The 24,381-nt window shown below is 39.5% G+C and overlaps 1 protein-coding gene across 2 annotated transcripts in view; it reads right to left on the bottom strand.

Annotated features, from left to right (window-relative positions):
* KLHL7 (kelch like family member 7) overlaps window positions 1-24,381 on the bottom strand; it is a 58,997-nt gene that overhangs the window by 12,462 nt on the left and 22,154 nt on the right. For both annotated transcript variants that reach the window (XM_019727592.2, XM_019727602.2), the window contains exons 2-7: window positions 22,507-22,609; window positions 21,488-21,581; window positions 21,084-21,208; window positions 17,273-17,448; window positions 14,749-14,923; window positions 10,877-11,019 (exon numbers count right to left, since the gene is read on the bottom strand). In XM_019727592.2, coding sequence (XP_019583151.1) covers window positions 10,877-11,019; window positions 14,749-14,923; window positions 17,273-17,448; window positions 21,084-21,208; window positions 21,488-21,581; window positions 22,507-22,609 — 816 coding nt within the window. The remainder of the gene's footprint in view (window positions 1-10,876; window positions 11,020-14,748; window positions 14,924-17,272; window positions 17,449-21,083; window positions 21,209-21,487; window positions 21,582-22,506; window positions 22,610-24,381) is intronic.

Here is a 24,381-nt window from a genome sequence, read left to right as displayed (position 1 = left end):
CTCTGAGTTTATACTTTTTTTTTTTTTTTTAAGATTTTACTGGGGAAGGGGAACAGGACTTTATTGGGAAACAGTGTGTACTTCCAGGACTTTTTTCCAAGTCAAGTTGTTGTCCTTTCGGTCTTAGTTGTGGAGGGTGCAGCTCAGCTCCAGGTCCAGTTGCCATTTTCTAGTTGCAGGGGGCACAGCCCACCATCCCTTGTGGGACTCCAGAAATTGAACCGGCAACCTTGTGGTTGAGAGCCCACTGGCCCATGTGGGAATCGAACCGGCAGCCTTCGGAGCATGGAGCTCTAATCGCCTGAGCCACCAGGCCGGCCCTCTACTCTGAGTTTAAGATGACCAAATCGTAACACTTTCTCTTAAGCCATTATCCAACTCATCTTAGTTTCTAAGGGCTGTTAAAAAAAAAAAAAAAAAATATATATATATATATATCTCTATCTATCTATCTATCTGTCTGTCTGTCTGTCTGTCTGTCTATCTATCACTGAACCACGGCGACAATCTATACTGAAAGCAAGTTTATGCCAGCTGCCAGACCATTTTTAGAAGTAGTTTCATGAAAAACACACCACCACTTTTGGCTTCCTTTACTTCAGGTCACAAAGAACATAGCTCCACGGAGCTGGGACGCCTGGGCACTGAGCTAGGCTCTGGAGGGAGGGGCTATGGGTCTCATACGAGTCACTCAACCTCTCCAGGTTACGCTCTTTATTTGTAAAACAGAAAGACTGAACCAGATGATCTTAGGGCTCCTCGCTTTCAGCCCTAAAATCCAATGATCTTCTAGTCCAAATGATTTAGACTATTAATTCGTTATCGAGCACTTCCCTTTCCAGGAACTATGTTGCAATATCTTGCAACAGTCTCTTATTTAATTTCCTCAATAACCCTATGAGGCAACCTGTTCATTTTACAGTGGAGAAAACTGAATCTGAGAGATGTTAAGCATCTTGTCAAAGGTGACAGTCAGAAAGTGGCAAATCCAAGATCTAAGTCTAAATCTACCAAACTCCAAAGCTGTGCTCTTAACCCCTACCCTGCCCTGCTTCTCTCAAAATCTTCTTACGTGGCCTCCTAGAAAGAATATTGGATTGGGAGGAAAGTAATCTGGGTTCTTCTTGTTCTTGTTGGGGTTATAGCTGAGTGACACTTGACTTGACACTGAGAAACCTCAGCAGCTTCGTCTATCTAAGCAGAATGCAGGCAGGATGGCCGCTGAGGTCCTGTACAGCTTCCACCTCTTACCACTTATCAGCACCAGACTCAACCACTAAATCCACAGCTTCTCTGAAAACAGGGATAGTCCCCATGTCTTTGTGTGGTGTTTGGCCCAGGGCTTATTACGATGTTGAAGGGAATGTTTTTATTGGGTGACAGGCCACATTTGTAGAAAAAGGTATCTATCTCATCCAGCTGAGCCACCTTCAGTTTTGACCTTCTAAAAGTCAAAGGCTGTAGAGACTGCACTTGGCTCCTAGTGTGGACCAGCTTCTCCCTGTGGTCCTTAAATTACAGATTCCGGTGTGTATCTTGTCGCTACAGCTCCTGGTCCTGTGGTATCTGCACCACTGGGGAACGGGGAGACCTGTGACCCACCAACAAGTAGTAACTGGGGTTAAGGACCCGGGTTCCTCTACGTTTTGGGGTAAATCTAAATAGTTTCCATTTTTACCCTTTGCTAGAGCAATTCTTCTCTGAGGAATTTACCCTAAAGAAAAAAAATGGACAGTGTGCAAAGTTGGCATTTACAAAGATGTTTCACTGCAGGTGTTATTTTAGGAGGGAAAAATGGAAAATAGGCCAAATGTGCTTGAAGAAGACAGGCATTAAATAAATTATGGTACGTCCTTAGCATTAAATAAGTTATGGTATATCCTTATGATGGAAGACTCTATAGCCCTTCAAAAGGAAACCTCCATAACATAAAAGCTGAGAGAGTAAGAGAAGTTCTTGTGAAGTAGCATGTATGAGTACGGCACGATCTCACGTACACAGCAGGAGAGGACCGGAATGATGCTTACTGAGGGCTGGTGTCTGTCTCTGATTCTGGGAGCACTTTGGCATTCTCCTTTAGATCTTGCTACATTTGAATTTTCTACAATGAGCATGTAGTATTTTTTTTTTTTTAAACAGAAAAAGTAAATAAAACAAGACAAATGGAACCAAAAGTATGGTGCAAGGAAAACAACATCTCACTGTAGATGCTTATCACGCTGCTAAATGTTTTAACAGAAATGTGAAATTTACAACTAATTTAAGTTAAGTCTTTAAAAAAATGGAAAAACAAAGAGTCATACTATGAGGCTGAATTTCAGCTACAGGATAGATCAGAAACAGTCTCTGCTTTCTATCCAAACAGCACACGAGCTTTACAGAAGTGAACATTTGATCATGCCAAGTCATTTCACAGGCTGTACCCATTTTTGAAATGCACTCATTTTCAACAGAGTCACACAAATAGTGTTGGAAACATATTCACCTCCAGATGAAAGTCCAGAAAGGAATTTAAGAATCAGCCATTAAGATAAAATACTCTTGTAACTTAAATTATTTAAGAAATAGAGCATCGTAGCTAGTAAAAAACGGTTTCCACAGTTGGGGGGTGGCTAGGGAATCATTTTGTTGTTGTAAGCTGTTAGATAAAATTAGGAACAGTGAACATATAAATGGGCATTCTCTGCTGTTAATGATCAGTGAACATTAAAAATTACCAAGGAGTCTGAAGTGAGACCAGAGACTAGCTCAAAGGGAATCACTGCTCTTTATAAAGTCACAAAACGTTCTTCCCCTCTACTCTCAAACTAACACCATACCACCAAAAGAAACAAAACTCAAACCTGAACGACTCAGAAGTTTAAGTATGAAATGAAACTCAGTCCAAAAGTGAAAACTTACTGAATATTGTGCTCAATAAGAGCCCCTGTTCTTTGAGTAGAAAATAAAGGAAAAGTAGGGAAGGGGCCCAGAGTTGGCACTCTGCCAGTTACCTCAGCACAAGATCTGTCTTCAGATGGACTTTAACATGGAATTTTGGATCTTGGCACAGGAAGGCATATTGCACTTTAAATGATGATCTCCAATCCAAAAATGCAGCGACATACTCATTTAATAAACTATTCTCACCCATGGGACTAACATCTACTCTTATCTCAGATGTGCAGAGTACAGGCGATACTGCAATGGCCAAGAGGTTTGGAGGAGTGAGAAAGGTGAAGAGAAAAACAAAATGGAGAAGATGGCAAGCCTTTTCACATTTAAATAGGGAAAAATTAGAAAACCTAAGGATGGCAAGGCGAAACTGAGTGAATACAGATCAAAGAAAAGAAAGAGGGGCGTCAAATGAACACAGTGGATATTCACACAAATGCTGAGAAGATTTAAACTTTTTGTTAATAGACCAGAAAACAAATTTAGAAAGGCTAACTGACTTGCCTAAGCTCATATACCTCGACCTGAAATGCTCTTTCTACAGAACTGCTTTCCTTAAAAGACAAGAAAAAGGACAAAGAAAGGCCTCACAAAAGAAAAAGGACCAATGGCCTAGTTCTTCAGTTCTCTCCCCTATGTCTCATTTCTTTTTTTAAAGCACAGAGTTAAGTTAGATTCCATTCAACTGAATAACACTTTGGAAGCTTTTACGAAAAATTTTAATAATCATACTTATCAGGTCAAAAAGATGCATTCATACTTAGGATTCAATATATTCTTGGCTTTCCTCTTTCTGCCTATCCAAATTCTACCAATATGTTTCCCTCAAGAAAACCCCCATGAAGCTTCCATGGAAAACTCCAACCCTGGGGGATCTCTTCCTGTCACACCCCTCAGGCTGTCACCGTCTAGCCCAGCCCCCCATCTCAGGATTTGGCACCGGCCATGTTCAGCGGCTGCCTCACTGACACCAGCATCTGTGCTCGCTGCTTCGTGCTTCCGTGTATGATTCAGGCACTCCGAGTTCACGGTCAGGACCGTGATATGTGACATGTGTCTTTCATATCTCCTACTACTCACCCCACAAATGTCAAATTCTAGATGAACCATGATACTGGTAATATGCCAAAATATTATTTGTTCAAGCTATACTTTCACAACCAGCTAACCGTACAACATGCTGTCACATAACACGTTCTGCTGTTTGTAACAGCTGAGTAGAATGCCCCCTTCTACCTGATCACACCAAACCTACCTGAGCATGATTTAATACTTCGAGGATGACAGGATGACTGTACCTCTGGGTAATCCGATGAACAACTAAAGGCCGCCGACAGTAATTTTCAAGTGACACGGTAGAGCAAACAATGAGAATTTATCTAATGCCCTCAGCCTGACTCTTATCCCTCTAGCCCTGCATTCACACGCCTACTACCCTCCAGGTAATTCCAGGATGGCTAGAGTCCCTAAAAACACCACCACATAGATATCATTGCCAGTTCCATCACTTCCCACTTACACCCCTCAGTGAAACACCTACAGCTCTGCTTCTGTTCTCTCCCCGCTTTAGGAGACTGTTCTGTTAATTTATTGATCATCTCGGTTGGCCGTGGCTTACAGAGAATGAGTTTGATATCATCCCTCCCACGGTTAGCCATATTTTCACTGGGGTTTCTTGCAGATGCAGTGACTAAACACAAAAGGAAACAGATCCCTGAAGGTGGGAGCCTCAGACACTGCACCTACGTGGGGGACAAGGAGCTATGAGGTTGATTTTAGAACAAAACGACAAACAACATATATGAAGATGCTTGCAAAGAAAAATATTGAGGCTCTCAATATTCCTATTTTGGAAGGCATTCTAGGAAGGCAGAATACTCAGAATTTATCTCAGAATATCTTCCAATCTCTTCTAAACGAACGTGAGGGCCACCTGTCTAACCAAACTGCTTACAATCAGGCATGAGGAATACGTACTGTGTTCAAGCTGCAAAGAACATTGATTTTTACCACTGGGTGCCTATTACACTGACAACTAAGGAGGCTTAAGAAATACCCAGGGTGACCCACACTTGCATTCCAGCAATGCCAGCCCCTGGGGCACGCAGTTATAGGTCCAATCCGCCTGAGATGACTGCTGCCAGTTTGGACATTTTGTTCCTGTAGGTTCCTTTGTGTTTGATCATTTTAGCAGTGCTCACCCTCTTACCTTAGAGCATTGCGTCGACAATACTCTTGCTGGTGGCAAACTCTACTGATACACTCTTATCAGAGACTTGTTAGCTTTTTAATGTAACACCATTTCCCTTTAAGGTTTAAACTTCTTTTTTCTTGCACATGTCTTTTAAAGTCCCACGCAATCTATAACTGCTGATTTCCACCCTGATCACAGATTGGGGCTGTCTCCTCAGTGAAGGCCTGTTTAAGAGGGAAGGTGGCTATAATACTGTGAGAAAAGGCACAGTGACACCTTTAATAAACAATATTTCCAACAGGGAAATGGATTCTGAGTCGAAGGTGACTTCAATTCTTTTGATATAGGGCCAAACTATATTTGAATGCAGTCCTATAAAACTGACTGACAAAACTGCCTGTGAAATGCCATATAAAGTTATACCGGTTCAGTCACCCTGACAAACTTGAGTACAGGCATATATCTTGGAGCTAACTGCACGCTTGGTTCCAGACCACTGCAATAAAGAGAGTACCGTAATAAAATAAGTCATAATCTTTTTGCTGGTGGAGGGTCTTGTCTTCAATTGCTGAAAAAAAAAGCAACATCTGTGAAGCACAATAAAACAAGGTGGGCCTGGACCTACACTGGGCCAGACATGAGTCTCAGTGATGAGTCTACTTCAGAGTTCTGAGTAAGAAAATGTACTCAGGACCTTCTGGACCTGATGGTTCCATGTCACATGGCATCATATGGGTTTCTGCATTTACAATTTGCACGCTCTAGCCTTCACTCTGTGGTCTGACTCCTTTTTTGTTTGTTTTTGGCAGGGAATATGCAGAATTCCCTTTTCTCTAGGGATAGTCTCCTATTTCTCCCCCACGGGAACGTGGTGAGCCAAGGCACTTAGAAAGTTCTAAGCCCTCACAGGTTATCGTTTCACTGACAAGAAGAGTCTAAATAAAAACTGGTCAATTACGTCAACTTTTATTTAGGCATCATAAGACATTCTCCTCCCACCACATGAGAACACCAATACTAAGAGAACAGAGCACTGGATACAGATAAAACTCTTTCATTAAGCACTAAGCACTCGGAAACTTTAGAACAGGCATGGCAGTGGAAGGGAGAACTCAGCAGGCTTATAAAAGGGCCGTGATGGGAACAATATCACTTCAATTCAACACAGCAACCCAAACTTCCGTTTCTGTCAATTCTCAGGAAAAAAAAATACTAAGGTTTTCTTTCTTATCATTTTTCAGTCATCAATGAATACAAACATTTGCCTCCTCTCCCCAAGGATATCTAAAGATAACAGTTTATGGGTATATTGGCTTAATTCTAGATAATTCAATTAAGTAATACTGCTTCGATTGTCCCCTTTGAAGATCAATTCAATGAAAATGATCATTTTGGGCTGGTACAGGACACACAAAAATAGGTCCCGTTTAATGATAGTTAAAACCATTTTAACCTTTGTGAAATATTAAGTTCATGAATTTTAATAGAACAATTCCTATATAGTAGTTATTAAGCGGTCCACTTGAATTGAATATTGAAATAATGTTCACTTTGGGAGATTCAAGGTAAATAATGATTTATGATGAAATTAGCCTTCCCAATTATTTTAATATTAGAAATAATAAAGACTAATGAACTCATATTAAAATATTATATACAAATAATAAATGGTGCAAGATTTTCAAGTTTTATAGCAAATGTTTCTAATAGAAACATTTAATAAATAATGTAATCAGATTCCAATGGTGCTAGCTTCAGGGAATAGAGATAATTAATGGAATGAGATGTTTTCATTGACAGTTATGTCCTCCATTTTTTGAATTTTTCCTCTGGAAGTCTAAAAATTTGTGGTTGAGTATACAAAATAGCACCAAGCATGGGCCATTTATAAAAAGCAAGGTAAGACATCAAATGAGAATTCTGAAGTTACAGTATCACCTCCAGGCTCGTGCAGAATATGCATCTCTTTTCAACTGTTCAATTAAAAAAAAAAAAAAAATCAAAGTAAATGTTAGAACTACAGACCAAAAACTAAAGTGCGAAGAGTCATTCCACATATGCCTTACTCTAGAAACAATGGTCACTGTCTCCTAAATGAAATCAGAACTCTCCTTTCCCTTTATATATCAAAATAGTCATCCACTTTAAGATAAATATTTCTACCAAAATGTGGTTTAATTCTTTTAAACTGTCAAAATCAACATCACAGTTAGGCTTTGGGAAGCAAGAGGGATATAACTATTATCAACAGCTGAAAGCTGTGGTTCGTAGAATTACCATTTATCCTTCTATGATTTCAGTTTTTGCTTGGGAAAAAAGAGTATATTTATAAATTTCCTGCTCTTGACTCAAAAGGATCCTGAAAAATTTAAAAACACTGAAATTAAACAGCCACTGAAATGTCGATAGTGTCAACCTTACCTGATGTATAACAGATGTGCAGGTGTATCACCCTCTTAAGTACACTGACATTTTGCTTATTGGATTGTATTGCACAGACCATGAAGCCTCATGGTACCTGCTGGTAACTAGTCGTCTACTAAGAAGGGAAGCCAGGTGTCTTTAGTGAAAAATCAGCCCGTATTTCGTAGATGGAGGAATGGACGAGAGATAGATGGATGAGCTGGGAGCAGCCCAATAGGGACAGCCCAAATATGATGGCATTTAACCAATCTAACCTGATTCGCCTTCCTTGAAGAGGTCTTTTCACTATCTGGCAGCATATTTACTCTATGCGTTGAGCATTATAGAAAGAAGGAGAAGCTGTGGCAGGTCTTCTCTACAAAAATACAGGAGGAACCAACTCCTGAGACTGATGACTCTGCAGGGCCAGACGTGCTTTTACTGGACCAGACTGAAACAACCACTAAAACTTGGCATATAGCTAACGATTATTTCTGTTACTGTCTGCCCAGGCCATTAGATGGAATGTCTTTCCAATTGGCAAGGAGAATCAAACGACTTCAGGGTCTGACCTCAAGGACCTCTGGACTCTCTAGCTCGACGCCATCATCTCAGCTGCAGGAACCCTGGTCTAGCTCACTGTCCCAAAGGCCGGCACATGCTGGTCTCCTAGACGGACGCTCACAATACTGAGCAGCTCTGGAGAACAGGCAGTGGAAAGGACCTTGTAGGTCTTGGTAAGACAAGTGCTCGGCAGGACAGGAGAAAAATGATCTCAGACTACAGTGTCGGTCACCTCAACGTCCCTAGATGTCCAGAGGTCTACAGCAAGCAGAGCCTGTTTGACAAATCCAGCCTGCTGTCTGTTTTTGTAAATAAAGTTTTATTGGAATACAGCCATGCCCATTTGTTTATGCACTGTGTATGGCTGTAGTAGGAAACAACCACAGCCTCAGAGTTGAGCAGTTATGGCAGAGACTGTTTAGTTTACAAAGCTAAATATATTTATTACCTGATCCTTCATAGACAAAGTTTGACAAACCCTGATCTATAGCGTGTTGGTAGAACCCCTGGGAAATGAAGGACAGCTTGCCGCCCCAAGCAGCTCCTACATATTACAGACGGCACATACCCTGTATTCGAGTGTCCTATTTTTATACTTTTACTGAGTAAACCATAAAGCTGCAGTTGCCAAGTAAAACTTAGAGCAGGAGGAAGCTTTCTAGGTGGGACAGACTAGAGTCGTATGGCTCAGCCCCTCAGGCTATCCTGTGACCTGGGGCATCAGGATGTCGACCAGGATGCCACATATAGCTTGAGGCATGTCCCAATGTCACCGCAGAGCATGCCCCTGGGATTCTGGAGCAGGTACCGTTTTCTCAGTAAATAGCTCCTGGCTGGCCGCTAGGTACGAACAGACAGCAAATGTCTGACACCGAGGGAATCCATGCAACCACGGCATTCATTCTTTTTGAAGCTTTACCTGATCACAGACAACATGGCTTTAACCAATAACCTGGTAAGTAAACATAAGACTGGGCTTATGGAGGTCCCAAAGGCACATTATACTCAAATCGGCTAATCACAGCCCTTACCCAGCAGGCTTTCTCCCTCAACCAGGGTTACGTCTTGATGGTGGCAGTCCCTATAAATCAGCTGATAAAAATGTGAGAGACCTGAGCTTGGTTCCTTTTGTGACAGTATAGCCCAAAGTGGACTGCTAAAGTACTACGGGCCCTTCAGAGATGATGCTGAAGGATAATATAGAAGAAACATGTTCTGATTTGGCAAAATTGCAAGCACTTCCTTTTGTTGTCCACTATCTATTCAGAAGGGAAAGCCTATGGTGAGTTTTTATCAGTCTTGGACAGTGGCTAATGGTTTACGCAGACGGAATGTAGACCTGAAATAAGCCAGAATAGAAGACTGCTGACAGGAGCTGAGGGAGGATAAAGTAGACGGCTCTCCAAAAAGGACACACATTTGAGTCCCATAGGAATTCCTACCAGAGCGCCCACCACGGCAGCCAAGTACTTAACGATCATGCACAGGATTGCGTGTGTGTCTTCCCTCCCAATGTGATGCTGGCTCCTCGGGCTGCTGAGTGACCACAGTGGCAGTGACAGAGGCTTGCACAAGCCAGCGCCATAGAAGCTAATGAACTCCCCCTCCCTAAGGCCAACGTGGGTATCCACTACTGGCCAGCACCCACTTTGTCAGCACCACGGACCAATCCTAAGCCTTTGCTTTGTTACCATACCCTGAAGGAACCAGTTAGTTATCTCTACCAGGCCAACTACCCTGGGACCCTTCCTTTATTGAAGGCACAATGCCATGCCCTCGCTGGAATTGATACATATTCTGGATCTGGGTTGGCCTTGACACAACCACCCTCTGTGTTTTTACCACTTGCACATCACCACTCCAGTGTCATGCATGGTGACTCCAAGGACCCACTTCCCAAAGGAAAAGGTATCAGACAAGTGTCCCAATGTCAACAGGATGCTCTGGACCCGTCATATATCTATCATCAACCAGAAAGGGGCCTGCAAAGTGATGAGAGAGACCCTTAGGTGATGAAAGAGACCCTTACATTCAACACCAGTTACGGCCTTGCAAGGTCAGGGTGCTATCTGTTAGGACTGTGGGGTTTGCTCTGCCCAGCAACACGTGTGGTATCAACAGAATACGGTATCATCTCCCCCACAGCCAAAAAACAGATCTAAGAAACAAGGGGTAGAGATGTGTTAAGCTTATCATTCATAATCTGTTTTTAAAATTGTTCCCAAGACTCAGGCTCTGCTGGCCTAAGTGGCAAAACATGTATTAGAAAACACATTGAAATTGGTGATCATTTCTAGATGGTTGGATGTAAGATCATTTTATTTTTGTCTTTGTGATTTTATAGGTTTTTCCAAATTTTCTAGAATATTATTTTATATTAAAATACAATTACTAAACAAAACAAAAAAAAAGAAAAGAAAAAAACCCATGTAGCTACAGAGGCAGCTTTTCATTGAAAATGGCACATAAGGAAAGCAAGGAGTGGTAATGAATGCAAGTTGTTAACAAAATGAGGTAAGACAGAGGAGAACCAGTTTTCCATTTTCTTGGATAGTGGTTACTACGTAGCTCTTCAGAGCCATTATGGAAACATTTGAAATCTGACCAAGCCTTCATTTCCTATTTGTAAAATGAAGATGATAACTATGTATCTCATCAAGTATGTAAAAGAACACGCTAAACTGTGACATCTCTATAGGCATGAGGTATTATACTGGTGGTAGGTGCGTGTCTGTGTGCTCAAAGCTTTCAAAACCACAAATGAGAGTAAAAATTCGTTACCTTTGGATTAAAATATCTACACGACTGTGGTTGGGAGCCTCCAAACAGGGCTATTCGGTAATCATGTTTCTTTCTCCTGGGCCTTGTGCCTTCGACCAGTTCCTCTCGATCCTCTGGAGACAGGAGATGATACCTCATTCCACCTGTAGAAAAATACATGGTGACTCTTCAAGGACTTCAGGCACTTTAGTGCTTTGGAAAAAAACAAAAAAAAAACACTACAACCAAATATAATAGTGCTTTTATTCCTGTAACTGTTTTCCTATCATCTCTCCACAGCATTAAAGGAAAAAGTGAGGGGGAAGAGGCAGGTGAAATGAATAAGGGTCTAAGTCCTAACCAATTTATTATTCTCAGTAATCACCATGATGATTGCCCTACCCACTTACTACATACCCGTGAATTATTTATCTGGCTCTTTAAAAATAATTACTGAAATTCAGATCTCCTAACCCAGTGGTTCTCAATCTTAAGTGTGCATTAGAATCACCTAGGAAATCTCTGAAACTACCTATGCTTGGGCCCTACCACAGACCAATTACATCACAAACTCTGGTGTCACTGGTATTCTCATTTAAAAAGTGGCTCAGAGACCAGCAGTTTCAACATCTGGCAGTTTTTTAGAAATACTGAATTCCAGAATCTACCCCAAACCTACTGAATCTGCATGTTTAACAAAATCTAAAGGTAATTCAAATGCATATAAAAACTTCCAGAAGCACTGTCTTAGATGTGTCTAAAATGCAGTGAGGATTCAGAACTATTGGGATCTAATACAATCCTTTAGCAATTCCCTGATTTTTTCCAAGGGGCCACTTAACAATTAAAAACTTCTAAGATGTCATTTCAAGTCAGTGTGGGAAAGGTAGATTGTTCAATAAACAAACAATGGTAGACAATGATATGGAGAAAAAAATTGTACCCCCTAGTTCATATTTTACACTAGAGTAAATTCCACGTTAATAGAATATTTGAATATGCAAAAAAATCTCGTAAACATACTAAAAAAAATAAAGGATGGCTTTAAAATAATAGGCCTAGAATGGGGAAGCCTAAGACAAAAAACACAGAAGCCATGAAAAAAATATTCAGACTTAACTGCATAAAAATTTAAGTTAGATTACAACATGGCAAAAAAAACAAATCAAGATAATGACAAGCTAGAAAAATATTTATAAATCATATAAAAGACAAATATAAAAGATACCCTATTAATTAATAAAATTAAGACGAGTAACTAACAGAAAATTAGTATCTGAACACAGTTTACAGAAAAATAACTAACTACAAACAACTCTTAAATATATGAAAAGATGCTCAAGTGCTCAAGTGCTCAAGTTAGAGAAATATGAATTAGAACCATAGTTTCCCACTTATCAGACTGGTCAACATCAAACTGTCTGGAACACAGAATATGATAAAGGTGTAGGGAAGCAGCACCCCTCCTACATTGATGGTGGGGATATAGGTGGGTACACACTATCTGGAGGGCAATACATGTGATCCACCAAAATTACAAATGTGCACACCCTTTAGCCAGTACGTCCCCTTTTAGGAGTTTATCAACCTAAAGTTCACTGTCAGGGAAATGGTTAAAAAAATTATGGTAAATCCAGACAAGGGACTATTCTATGTGGTTGTTCAGAAGAATGAGGAAGGGTAAGTATGAACACATAGACTGATCTCCAAGAAATAACGTGGAAAGCAAAAGAGCAAAACGTAAAAGCGTATACATTGTGATATTATTTACATATTTAAAGTGTCTATTTTTATGCATATATACACATATTTATATATGTAATTTACATCAGCACGTGTACAAGGAAGTCTGTGTGTGCACAGACTCAAAACTACCTTTGGAAGCATATACAAGATAATATTGGTAACCTCTAGAATAAGGAGATGAGGCAGTAGGGAACACAGGTATCAGGGAGACTTACTTTTCACTATATACCTTTTTATATCTTTTGAATTGTACATGATGTGTAGTATTCCTAGGCCAAAAAGGAACAATTCTCAAGATATGCAAAACATTTCTGTTCCTGAGGTTGTGTTGGGCCTTTATAAGAGGGAGAAGACAGGTTTAGAGCAGAGCTTGTGAGTGGCTGAAAATCATCATCGATATGTAGCATTTCCTTCCATGTCAGAGTTTGAGTAGCAGCCCTGGGCATTAGGACAGCTGCAGCCTCAGCGCCAGAGCTCCAGTGCCCGCTCTAGGTCAGGGCCCCGTGGACTCCCGTAAAGGGTCCCATAGTCGGGCTGCACCGATTTCCCTGCAGTGCAGCCCAAGGACTGAGAAGCCCACTAGCATATACAGCCTGGTCCTGTAATTTTTATAATAACTCACTGTTATAAATTTGATTCACACATGAAACCAAACATTTAAGAAAACGTTTCAAGAACAACAGAAACAGAAAAAAAAAAAAAATTCAAGGGTAATACAGAAAATACAGACAAGAAAATGTCAAACACACTATACTTGTAATGCTACTTTAGAATAAGATATGACAGACATGAAATAAGAAAGTAAAGAATAAGTAAAAAGCTCACAGAGATTAAAAATAGCTGAAATAAAAGTATTGAAAGAAAAAGTAGGGCCATTTCCCAGAAGATAGAACAAAGAGGCAAAGAGGGATAACAAGAAAGACGAGAAAAGATTAGAGACTCAATCGCTGAATAATCATACTACCAATAATAGAGGACTGAGAAATCTGTGGCTGAAAAGAGAGAGAATACCCAACATGATGACTTTAAAAAAAAGAAATGCACACCAAGGTACATTATCATGAAATTTCAAAACATCAAGGATAAAAAACAAGAAAAGATTTTAAATGTTTACAAAGAGGAATAAAAAAATAAACAAAAAGATCACACCGGCACCAGATTTCTCAAAAGTCAAAGTGGAAGCTTGTAAATACATAATGGAGCAATGCCTTCAAAATGCTAACTGAATATGACTTTCAACATAATTCTATACCCAGTTTAACTATCAATGTCATGGTAAAATAAAGACATGAGATTGGTCAAGTCTCCGACTATTTACTGATCATAAGAGTGTGTGTATGTGTGTGTGTGTGTATATATATATATATATATATATATATATATATATATACACACACATATGTACACTCTTTCTCAGGAAACTTTGGGGATACAGTCCATCAAATAGAGAGAATTATTACTAGAAAGGGGAAGACCTAGTGTCCAGGAAGGCAGTGTATCTAACACAGGAAAGGATGAAAGGATATCCCAGGACGGCAGGGAAGGAAAGCCCCAGGACAATGTGCCTTAGGCCTGGAGAGCAAACAGTCTCTATTGAAATAAGCAGAAGAAAGGCTCTATGAAGGATATTTCCAAGAAATACAATAAAAACAACAGATTGTTTAACTGTATTTTATTAATTGGCATTTTACAGATGTGTTGGGACTTAGCCTGCAAGTTAAGAAAAACTAAGTAAATGAAAAAAATGTGGCAATTCTCAAGTCTAGCCACCACCCACAGTCTCCCCACCCCCCAAAAAAAGAAAAGCTGTTTAAGAAAGAGAATGTGATCACAATATACTGTTTGGCTAAATAAAATAAAGGAAACACTAGAAACAAACTACATGAAAGCTATTATACACAAAAGGAGACAAAACACAAGTAATTTTCTTTTTTTTACCTTCTATCACACATGTTCCTATAACATAAGGGCTGGGGCTAAGTCCCTTCCAGACAAACAACTGAGAACCTCAATAGATTAATTATCTGGAAGAGCAGAGTCTTGACTGTTTTTTCCTGGCTACTGAGCCTGAACCATTCTAAAGGGTTTTAAGACCCAGAGAAACTGGCTACATGTTCTGGTTATAAATGAATATTAAGGCAACTTACTTATCACCATCTTAAGGCATTCAGGATTGTCTTGGATAAGTGGTTCAGCTTGTACCGTTTTACTCAAGAAATTCTTTGATATAAGAGGAAACCTGACTTTAGCAAGGATGTCAACCATAAACGGCTGGCGATTAGGCTCATCATACTTCAGCCACCTGACGGCAGCGTCGTACACCTAAGGGGGAGAACAGCACAGTGAAGTTCTTTGACGGCAGGGACATTTCCAGTTACCTATATTTACTCTCACACTGGAGGGGGGACCTCTCATAACCACCTAGTCTCAATATTTTATTCAGATACATGCTTTCATCCCCAAACACTAGCCCATAATTTCAGAACAGTTCACACACCGCTCTAGTGATTCTTGTAGGTAATACGTTTTTTAGAACTAATTACTATTACATCATGTAATGACAGGGAAGATACTGAATTTACGATTTTTTTTAAAACAAACTCTCACTTCATTTTTGGAAGGAGATATGATGTACATTTCTATGAAAAAGAGATCTGTTGGTCAATGATAGTTTGAACAGATTTGTTCAACAGATAGTTTCAACATTCATTTGGTAACAGGAAAACAGGTTAATTTCCTAAGAGGCCTTCCATCCCAAAAGATATGAAGGTCACCTATTATTTATTTCTATCTAATACTCCTGACTTATGAATTGATAGACTTATCTGCTTTCCAGAAACTTTATAATATACAAAACCTATATATAAAAAATAAATTACAAAATATTTATGTAAGAATTGTTTTTCAAAACAATACTGCAGCATTCATTTAACTGTACCAGACAAGTCTAAGTTATTAACGTAATTTGATTAACAAACCACTGGTTCAAACACACTGAAAACAAACGTATTATTTCATATACACATACATCTACCACATAGATGTTAAATTAGTTAATTTGGGGTTGGTATTAATAAAGCCTAAGTTCTGATCTCCCTGAGTTTATTTTTTTAAACAAACTTTTTCTTTTGGATTAGTTTTAGATTTACAGAAAAGTTGCAAAGATAGTGCAGAGTTCCTAAATACCCTGCACCCAGTTGTTAAAACGTTACATTAGTACAATACTCTTGTCACAACTAATGAACTTGATACATTATTATTACAATTACAATATTGTATTAATACAATTACAATATTGATACATTATTATTAACTAAAGTCTATACTTTAAACAATTTCTTCGTTTTTATCTGATGTTCTTTTTTCTGTCCCAATCCCACAAAGGATACATTACATTTAGTTATGTCCCCTTAGCTTCTTTTAGACTAAGACAGTTTCTCAGACTTTCCTTATTTTTGATGACTTTGACAGTTCTGAATTCTGGTCAGGTATTTTATAGAATTCCCCTCAATTTGGGTTTGTCTGATGTTACAGATTTTTGCGGGGAAGGACCAGAGGTGACATGCTGTTGTCACTACATTCTATGGAGGATGCCTGGATCGACAAGACTCATCACTGATGATGTGAACCCCTAGGTAATATCTGCCAGGGTGCTTCAGTCTAAAGTTGCGTGTTCTTGCCTTTCCATACTGCGTGTAAGTCAGTTCATTTTGATCACAGAACTGAGTGTTTTCTTGTTGCCGAGTCAGGTCCTCCAGGCCCACCCTGTGAGCTTGCAAACTAACTCTGGGCCAGGAAGAAAACTGGACGAAGGAACACAGCTCCGTGCACCATTTATCTTTAGAACAAAAGTAACCCAAAGCCTGTGATCTTCCAGTAAGCACCTCTACTAGTTTCCCATTGGCGCTGCAACACATTACCACAAACTGCCTGCCTTAAAATAGAAAAGGATGTGAGACTGAAAACAGGGACTAAGTGAATGTCTGCATAGCAAAGGGCTACCTCGCCTCACTCCCAGACCGCCTGCACCCAGCTTACATCTGACAGTTGATCTGACAGTTGTGGAGGTCAGAGTCCAAAATGGGTCACACTGGGCTACAATCAGTGTCAGCAGGGCTGCCTGAAGGCTCTGCAGAAACCATTTCCCCGCCTTTCCCAGCATTTGGCAGCCCCTTCCTCCATCCTCACAGCCAGCAAGGGCAGGCTAAGTCATTCTCACCTCGCATCACTCTCTCACTGACTCTTCTGCCTCCTTCGCCCACATTTAAGGATCCCTGTGATGACCTTGGGCCCACCCAGATAATTTTATCTCAAGATCCTTAACTTAAGCACATCTGCAAAATCCCACATGTCATGTAAGGTAACGTGTTCATAGGTTCTGGGGATTAGGATACGTACATCTTTGGGGGAGGCACTGCTCTGCCCACCGTGGTACCCAATCGCTTTACCTCTACCAAGTGACCTCTCTCTCATACAGCCAGCCCTTCCCAGCACCCAAGACTTACGTCTCCTATGAAACAGACTTTGGAATACTCTGTTTAATGCAAAAAAAACACATTCACTCCTTGTATGTTTCTTTTCCTTGTCATGTATCCAAACATGAAGTGTAAGAAATCAATCACGACATTTTAACAACAAAAAAAAAAAAAAGGGAAAAGGGAATTTAGTCACCTGATCCTCTGCTCTCACAGTCAGAGTGTCCTGGTTGAGGAGATGTGTAACTCGCTTGACATCAAGTTGTAGAAACTCATCGGTTTTGTAAACTTCAGTGAAATGCTGATGAATAAAGTCATCTGCAGTCGCTTTCAATTCAGGGCAGTCCAGACACTCTGCAAGCACACTTATGCCTAAACACAGAAAGAAACAAATAGAAAATCACTTCTAAAAAAACCAAACATACACTGAAGATAAAGTACGACCCCAGGAAAATGAGCCTGTGTGAATTTCATTAATCTGGATTCTCTTCTGTTCCACTGATTTGTCTATTCTTATGCCATCTTATGTGGGACTGATTTTGACAGTTTGTAGGACAAATCCCCTTCAATGTTTTTTCAAACTTTTCTTAGCTACTGTTAAACATTTTCTCTTGCAAATTAATTTTAAAGTAAGCTTATCACATTCTACTTAAAAAAAAATAAAACAAACCCTGATATGATTTTCATTAGGACTGCACTTAATTTTTGGATTACTTTGTGGACAGCTGACTGTTCTGCAACCTAGGGGAGCTCTACTTAGAGACATGACATGTATCTCTGCTTAGATTTTTTTTTTTATGATTGTCAATATAATTACAATTCTCTTCATAGAAACCCTATAGATTTCCCATTCAGTCCTTTCCTAGCTATTTTATTTTTTGTTTGGGAGGGAGGTTATTAACCGGTTATTAATGTTCTATATGAGGAGACTGCAAATCCAGCCCACGTCCAGCTGCAGAGTTGCAACTAAGAACATGTTTCTGACTTTTAGAGGGCTGTAAAAAAGGGGGGGGGGGACAGGGGAAGAAGGAGGAGGACGAAAGGAAGAAGAGAAGGGAAGGGGGGAGAAGAAAGAGGAAAAGGAGGAGCACTAAGGACCACATGTGACACGTGGCTCACAAAGCCGAAAATATTTACTATCTCACCTTTTACAGAAAAAGTGTGCCAACCTTTCTAATAAAACTATTGATCACTGTATGTGATCTCCCTTCAAAGTCATGAGATGAATTTTTTTCAGTTCATTATCTTTGATTTTCCATGGTTCAACATCATGTTGTCTTCAGATAATGAATTTTGACTCTTTCATATTTATACCATAAAGGTTATGTAACTGATGCCTGCTCATGAACTTTTCGTTTTCCAAATGCACTGAGCAGTCAGTCCACAGCACGGAAGGTGTTGGGGGCGAGAGCCTGCTACATCTGACCAGCAGGGGGATGATGTTTTCACCAAGAACCAGTATTTGGTTACGGACTAGATTCTGGCAGTTGAATTTGTTACCATTATGCAAGCCAATTAAATATCATGCAGATCAATAAAACATGAATGTGGAAAGAAAGTCGTTTCTATGAAAACTAATCTTAAGGTTTAAGACTGAACAAAGTTCAGACTTAAACGAAGTTCAAATCAGGGATGACCAAGACAACGGCTAAGACCTGGGAAAACACTGTGAAGTTCTAGAGGGATTTTGTAGTCAGACTCTCTCAGTTATTGCTTTTCACTTTTCCTCCACCTGTTTCTTCTGACATTCCTACTTCACATTACTGTCTCTGTAACTTCCTTCCATGTCTCTTATCTTTTCACTAATCATTTCCAGTTCTTTGCATTTCTGTTTTGTATCATGAGGAGGTTTCCTGTTTGGTCTTTAGTTTGATTTTTAGGTATATCCATTCTATTTTTCAATGCAATTGAATTTCATGGAAAAATCACGGTTGTTTTCCCCCTTCAAATGCATCCTTTCTATTTTAAGTTGTCTTCCATTTCTTACACTAAATTTGGTTATAGGAACCATTCATTTTGGCTGTTTAGCTTGATTTTTTTTTTTTTGGTCCCTCAAACTACTGTGTTTCCTTTAACTTTGTACATCTGATCTTTACCTAATGCCATCAGCTGCCATGGATTCCTTCAGCACTCATGGAAGTCAGATTATTGGGATCTTCTGGGCAGCAGAGAAATGCCAAATGATGAAAATAAAACAGGAATTCTTCATTTAGCTGTCAGGGAGCCACGTTCAGGGTCGGTACCTCGGGGCTGCAGCAGTTCCCCGAGGTACCTACCCAGTAGTGGCACTTGGCTCAGTTGCCTGGGTCACTGTCTTTGCCCCAGGCTAAGCCAGAGAATCAGGCTCCCTTTTAGCTGCTAGGCTGTCCTTCCTCCCAGCTTTGTCATCGATGACGACAGAAGGCGTCCAGAGGTAAAACTCCTAAATGGCCTCAGAAGCCCCGCAGCCTACGATGTGGTCAGCACAAACCTGCTCCCTGTTCCACGCGATCCTTTCTACCGACACTTCCATTCCCTGCTTGAGCTGCTTTTCTTTCCAGTTGAATCACCCCAGTAGGAAATTTAGACTGTTAGTGAGTTAAGGAAACATACTTAAGCCATCATCTTTCAAAAACTTCTCAAAATCCCTTTATGTAATGAATTTTGTGAGAATATTTACTTATATAAGGGAAAATAAACTTAAATCTCAGCAATATAATCTTATTGATGAACAGAGCCTCAAACTAGGGACGAGAGAGATGGAGGGACTCATCCCAGTGTCTCTACTGCATAGATGGGATTAGAGGCTGGTCTTTTATTTCCTAATACAGGAATCTTTTCACTATGTAGACCGATGGCTATTTTTATTTTCTTTTTTTTTTTTTAGTTCCATCAGTTTATTCACCTATTTCCTCTCCTGCTCCATCTGGTTCAGTTCCTTTTCTGGATACCAGACACAATCTCAATCCCAACCTCTTTGACTGGCTTTTATCCCTCCCTAAGATTTATTCTGTTTCCTTTCTACCTGCCTTCTAAGATCTTTTTCTCTATACTCACAGTGGGGGTTTTTCACAATGCCAGACGGAGTAATGAAACTGTCTTGGAGGGGAGCCTAGATAAGAGGGGGCACAGGAGACCTGCAAACCTTCTCATGCATCTCCAGGAGCCCTTTGCCCCAGCCTCTGGCTTATTGTCATCAGCATCCCTCACCTTCTCCCGTGGCTCAAAAATCGCATCGACGCAATTCCCACGCCTCTCTCTCTACTGTCCTTGATTCTACTTTCCTTCCTCTCTGCTTTCCTAGCACTCCTACCCTGATCCTCTTCCCCTCTGAATCACAGCAAGAGTAGGAAAATGAAATTACAAAGATCTGAATGTTCATTCATGTGCCCCTAAGGCTGGTCTTACAGTGGAAAGCATAACACACCACACTCTGGAAAACTCTTGATCAAGTTTCTCTGCTTCTCCTGACGTCAGACACAAAGCACTTTAGTAGTGGCTCTAAAATGGAATATAATCTGGGAGTTTATGTGTGATGAGCGTACAACAGTCAGCTCATCTGACGATGTGGAGAGCAGCATGGTGTGGTGTATATAAGATCACCTGCCCACCAACTCAGCTCCACATCCTTGCTTTGTCACCTCAGCAGGTGACATAACCTCAGCTTGCTTATCTGGGACAGACCCTAGTAACCACGGCGCTTTGACAAAGGCAAGCATTCATGCTTATGTTATCATATATCACACCGCCACCACAGGCAAACCTGGCTCCTGTCCTAGATAAACAAAAACTCATTATTAAAGCTATTTTATGTTTTGGAAAATATTGATACAGTATTTAACGAGCTTGTTGCTGCCCAGGCTAATACGCACCTTCCTAAGTTCTTCTTAGGATGTATTACTAGAAAAACTTTTAGTGGGTAATGCCTTTAAGGTTAAGTGAGGATACTGATAACCATGCTTTTTTTTTCTTTATTAAACTATACATTAAAGATTTGATTGATTTTTCATATAAATACGATTTCTTACCAAGACAGTTTGAAGCATCAACTTGTTCTTTCAAAAAATCAACACACATTTTCTTCACGGGTTCAATCTGGTACTGGTTTGCTGCATCTAATAAAGACTGAACGTTGTTGCTATTCACAGAAATTCTGCAAATAAGTTAAAGTGAATATGAATTTCCTACAACATTTTTTATTATTTAAATAACGTTCCTGTAGAATGTATCCTGCTAGCCTCTGAAATTAAGCAAAAAATTAAACTGCTCAGCCCTTGAATGGGTATGGCACAGGACCCTCAACCCTCCCTCCACCCCGTCCCTGCAGTTTTTCATTCTAAAGAATCTGGAATGTATCCATTTGTTACACTGCTTTGCCATGGTAGATCCCGACCTCATTCCTCCACAACAGAAACAACCCTCCATAACTTACCGAGCCGTGTAAGCAAATTCCACAAGCTGTTCAATAATGTCAGGCTCAGCATCTTTGAGTTCTACTTCAAAGGACTTTGATTCCAGCATGTTCGCTAAAATGAAGGGAAGAAGCACAAATGGCATGAGTACTACCACTGAGGAACCAGGTCATTCCAGGAACATGTTAAATATGCAGAAGAATAGGACAGAGATCTCTCTGGAAGAAAATACCCCGGAAAGCTCAACATTCTTATAATAAAAGCAAATTAATTCTCCACACTTGAGATGTGCGTTAAATTAAAATAATCTAAGCAATTAGTGAATTAGTGTACTTCTTTTAAAAAAGCCCAAGAGAACAGCAAGCCATCAAACTAGATTTAGTATTTTCCCTACTCCTAAAATAATTCAGTAGCACTCCTTTAAATTGTGCTGAGCAAAATACCTTGAAGTAGCTAGAAGAAACCTGAGTATATATATATACTTGTCATTGTTCTCAGCTGAATATATATTTTCAGCTCCAGCTAGCAAAGTTCTCATCCTTCCCCAAAACCCTGGCAGGGAGCCAGAGCACCAAAGAGAAAACTTGAGGCAGATACATTATATCACCTGATCAAGCTCATAAAATGATACCAAGTAGAGGAATCAACACTCAGATCCAGTTCTCGACTCCAAGTCTAAGGTTCTTTCTAGTAGGATATGCTATATGCATTTTTCCTTTTTATTTACTTTAACTTGCTAGATAAAGTATCATAAGATTTCTCTGATCCATTGCCTTTCAACCTGAGGTTGATAAGAAAACTCCAGGCATTCAAGTAGAAGCTAGGATATCTCCATCAATAAAGACCTTGGGCCTTTAGGACTAATGAAACGTCATGTTTCCTTTGATTAATTATCACCATGACCATTGCTCAATCTCTTCACTGGTTCCTGGGCTTAATAACTTAACTCATTTAAAAATTAGTAAAAAATGGCAGATTTTCATTGAGACCCACCTCTTTCTCATAGAACGAATACTATGTTTGACCTTAAGATACTTACTTGTGAACATTAAGTTAAAAAAATGACTGGCTGCAGCAAGAACAACACGGTGAGCAGGTATTTTTCTTTCCTGGACCATAAGGATTACATCACACAGCGTTTTCTAATCAAGAGAGAAGAAATAAAATTAAAAGGGGGTGGTTGGGCCTGGCTTAGCAAACATATAAACCACATGCTTGTCAAATGCTTCATCTCTATTTTCAATTTAAATCCAGTCTTTTTTCCAGCACAGAATTTGTTTATCATGTAAGACCCGTTTAGGAAGCACTTACAGAGTTGCTGTCATGAATTAGTTGTATCAAAATTTGGCACAAAGCTTCCTAACAGTCAGGAAAACCTTTATAATCAGCAAAGAAGTAGTCGACTAATACTTCAGGGAAGGCTTTTTTTTTCCCTGACGCAGATTCTTCGGTATTTCTCATGGTGAGATTTTTATGGGGACATTAAACGACATAAGGGCAAGGTCCTTGATGGTTTTTCAAACACAACAACTGATTTCTTTTTTAATTGTCTATCCGTGATAAAGTTCAGAGTGCTCCTGGCATTTCCTAAGAAAGTAGCCTTCATAGATCTAACTTGAAACAGAAACAACCCAGAATACAGATGAACCGAATGTCCATTCAGTACTTTCCTTAAATAACACTTCTCTCAAATGCAGTTCTGACAGGAGCTGGAGAGCAGCCACCTTTAAATTGTGATGTCTTACCAAGGCCAAAATTGTGTTGCTCTAGATCTGAAAGAAGGCAGATCTAGATGAAATACTTAAAATTTAAGTATTTTAAGGGAAAACAATATTAAAGAAAAAAATTTAAGGTTTACTGGAACACTTAGAGATGATTTTCAAGTTAAAAATGAGGTTTTTGTCATACAGAATTTCAATTTTTTAATGACGTTCAAGATATAATGTACAGGTAAGGCTCAGAGAAAAGTTACAGCCTAATGTTAAGCATTCTTTTAGGTACTGGGAATATGAGGCAAATATTTTCAGAGTAAAAAAAAAATATCACTCACATATCTAAATAATGGCTTAGTAGCTCAGAGGATATAGCATTTTGCAAATTTTAAGTATTTTGCTGAAACTACTAGTATAGTTTCTGATAGATAAGTCACCACTATTTCTTACTTTATTACTCCATGAATAAAAATTCAAGCAAGATGGAAATGGCTAGAATGAGAAAGGAAATGGGCCCCAAATAATGGACTAAAGAATGAACAAAATTTCACTTTTACAGCTTATTTGAAGATATTTAAAATAAAGTCTATAGATTATTGCCTAGAAATTATATGCAGATTACTTACAGTTAAAGCTAGTGTTATCCCAATCTTGAATTTAAAAATTTTTACTTCCTTTTATTTGGGGAGGGGGTTCAGAGTAAGCATAAGTCTCAGGTGGCCTTGCCAGATACCACACCAAAAAATACCTATCAGGTCACAAAACTAAGTCAACTATTTGGTTACCACCCAAAACAAGCTAATCAAGTTGCTTAAGAGAAAGGAAGAGAAAGGGAGAAAGGAGGAAAGGAAGGAAGGAAGGAAAAGAGGGAGGAAAAGAAAAAGAATACTGACAGAATACCAAGCAAATCAGGTAGGGCAGGGATCTATGGCTGCTGATGGGAAGTTCCAGAAAATGTAGAGTTTTTTTTTTGCTAAACTGAAATTAGCAAAAAAACCCTTTCCAAGGCAAATTCAGCAGCAGTGAGTTTTAGGGGAATGAATTTATAGGTACTGAAGGAAGTTAGAGAAATCAGGGAGATCTTTGTACAGCAATTCAGTATTGGTCTAAGATTAATCTCCAGCTGAATATTAATGTGCATGTGCACGGAGGGTGGGATGGGAGAAATCTTTCATACCCAAATGGTACATTTATTTGACTGT

Source organism: Rhinolophus sinicus, linkage group LG09 (assembly GCF_036562045.2).
Source record: "Rhinolophus sinicus isolate RSC01 linkage group LG09, ASM3656204v1, whole genome shotgun sequence".
Taxonomy (NCBI): domain Eukaryota; kingdom Metazoa; phylum Chordata; class Mammalia; order Chiroptera; family Rhinolophidae; genus Rhinolophus; species Rhinolophus sinicus.
The sequence above is the reverse complement of the archived record's forward strand: the minus strand, read 5'-3'. Positions and strand labels throughout refer to the sequence as shown.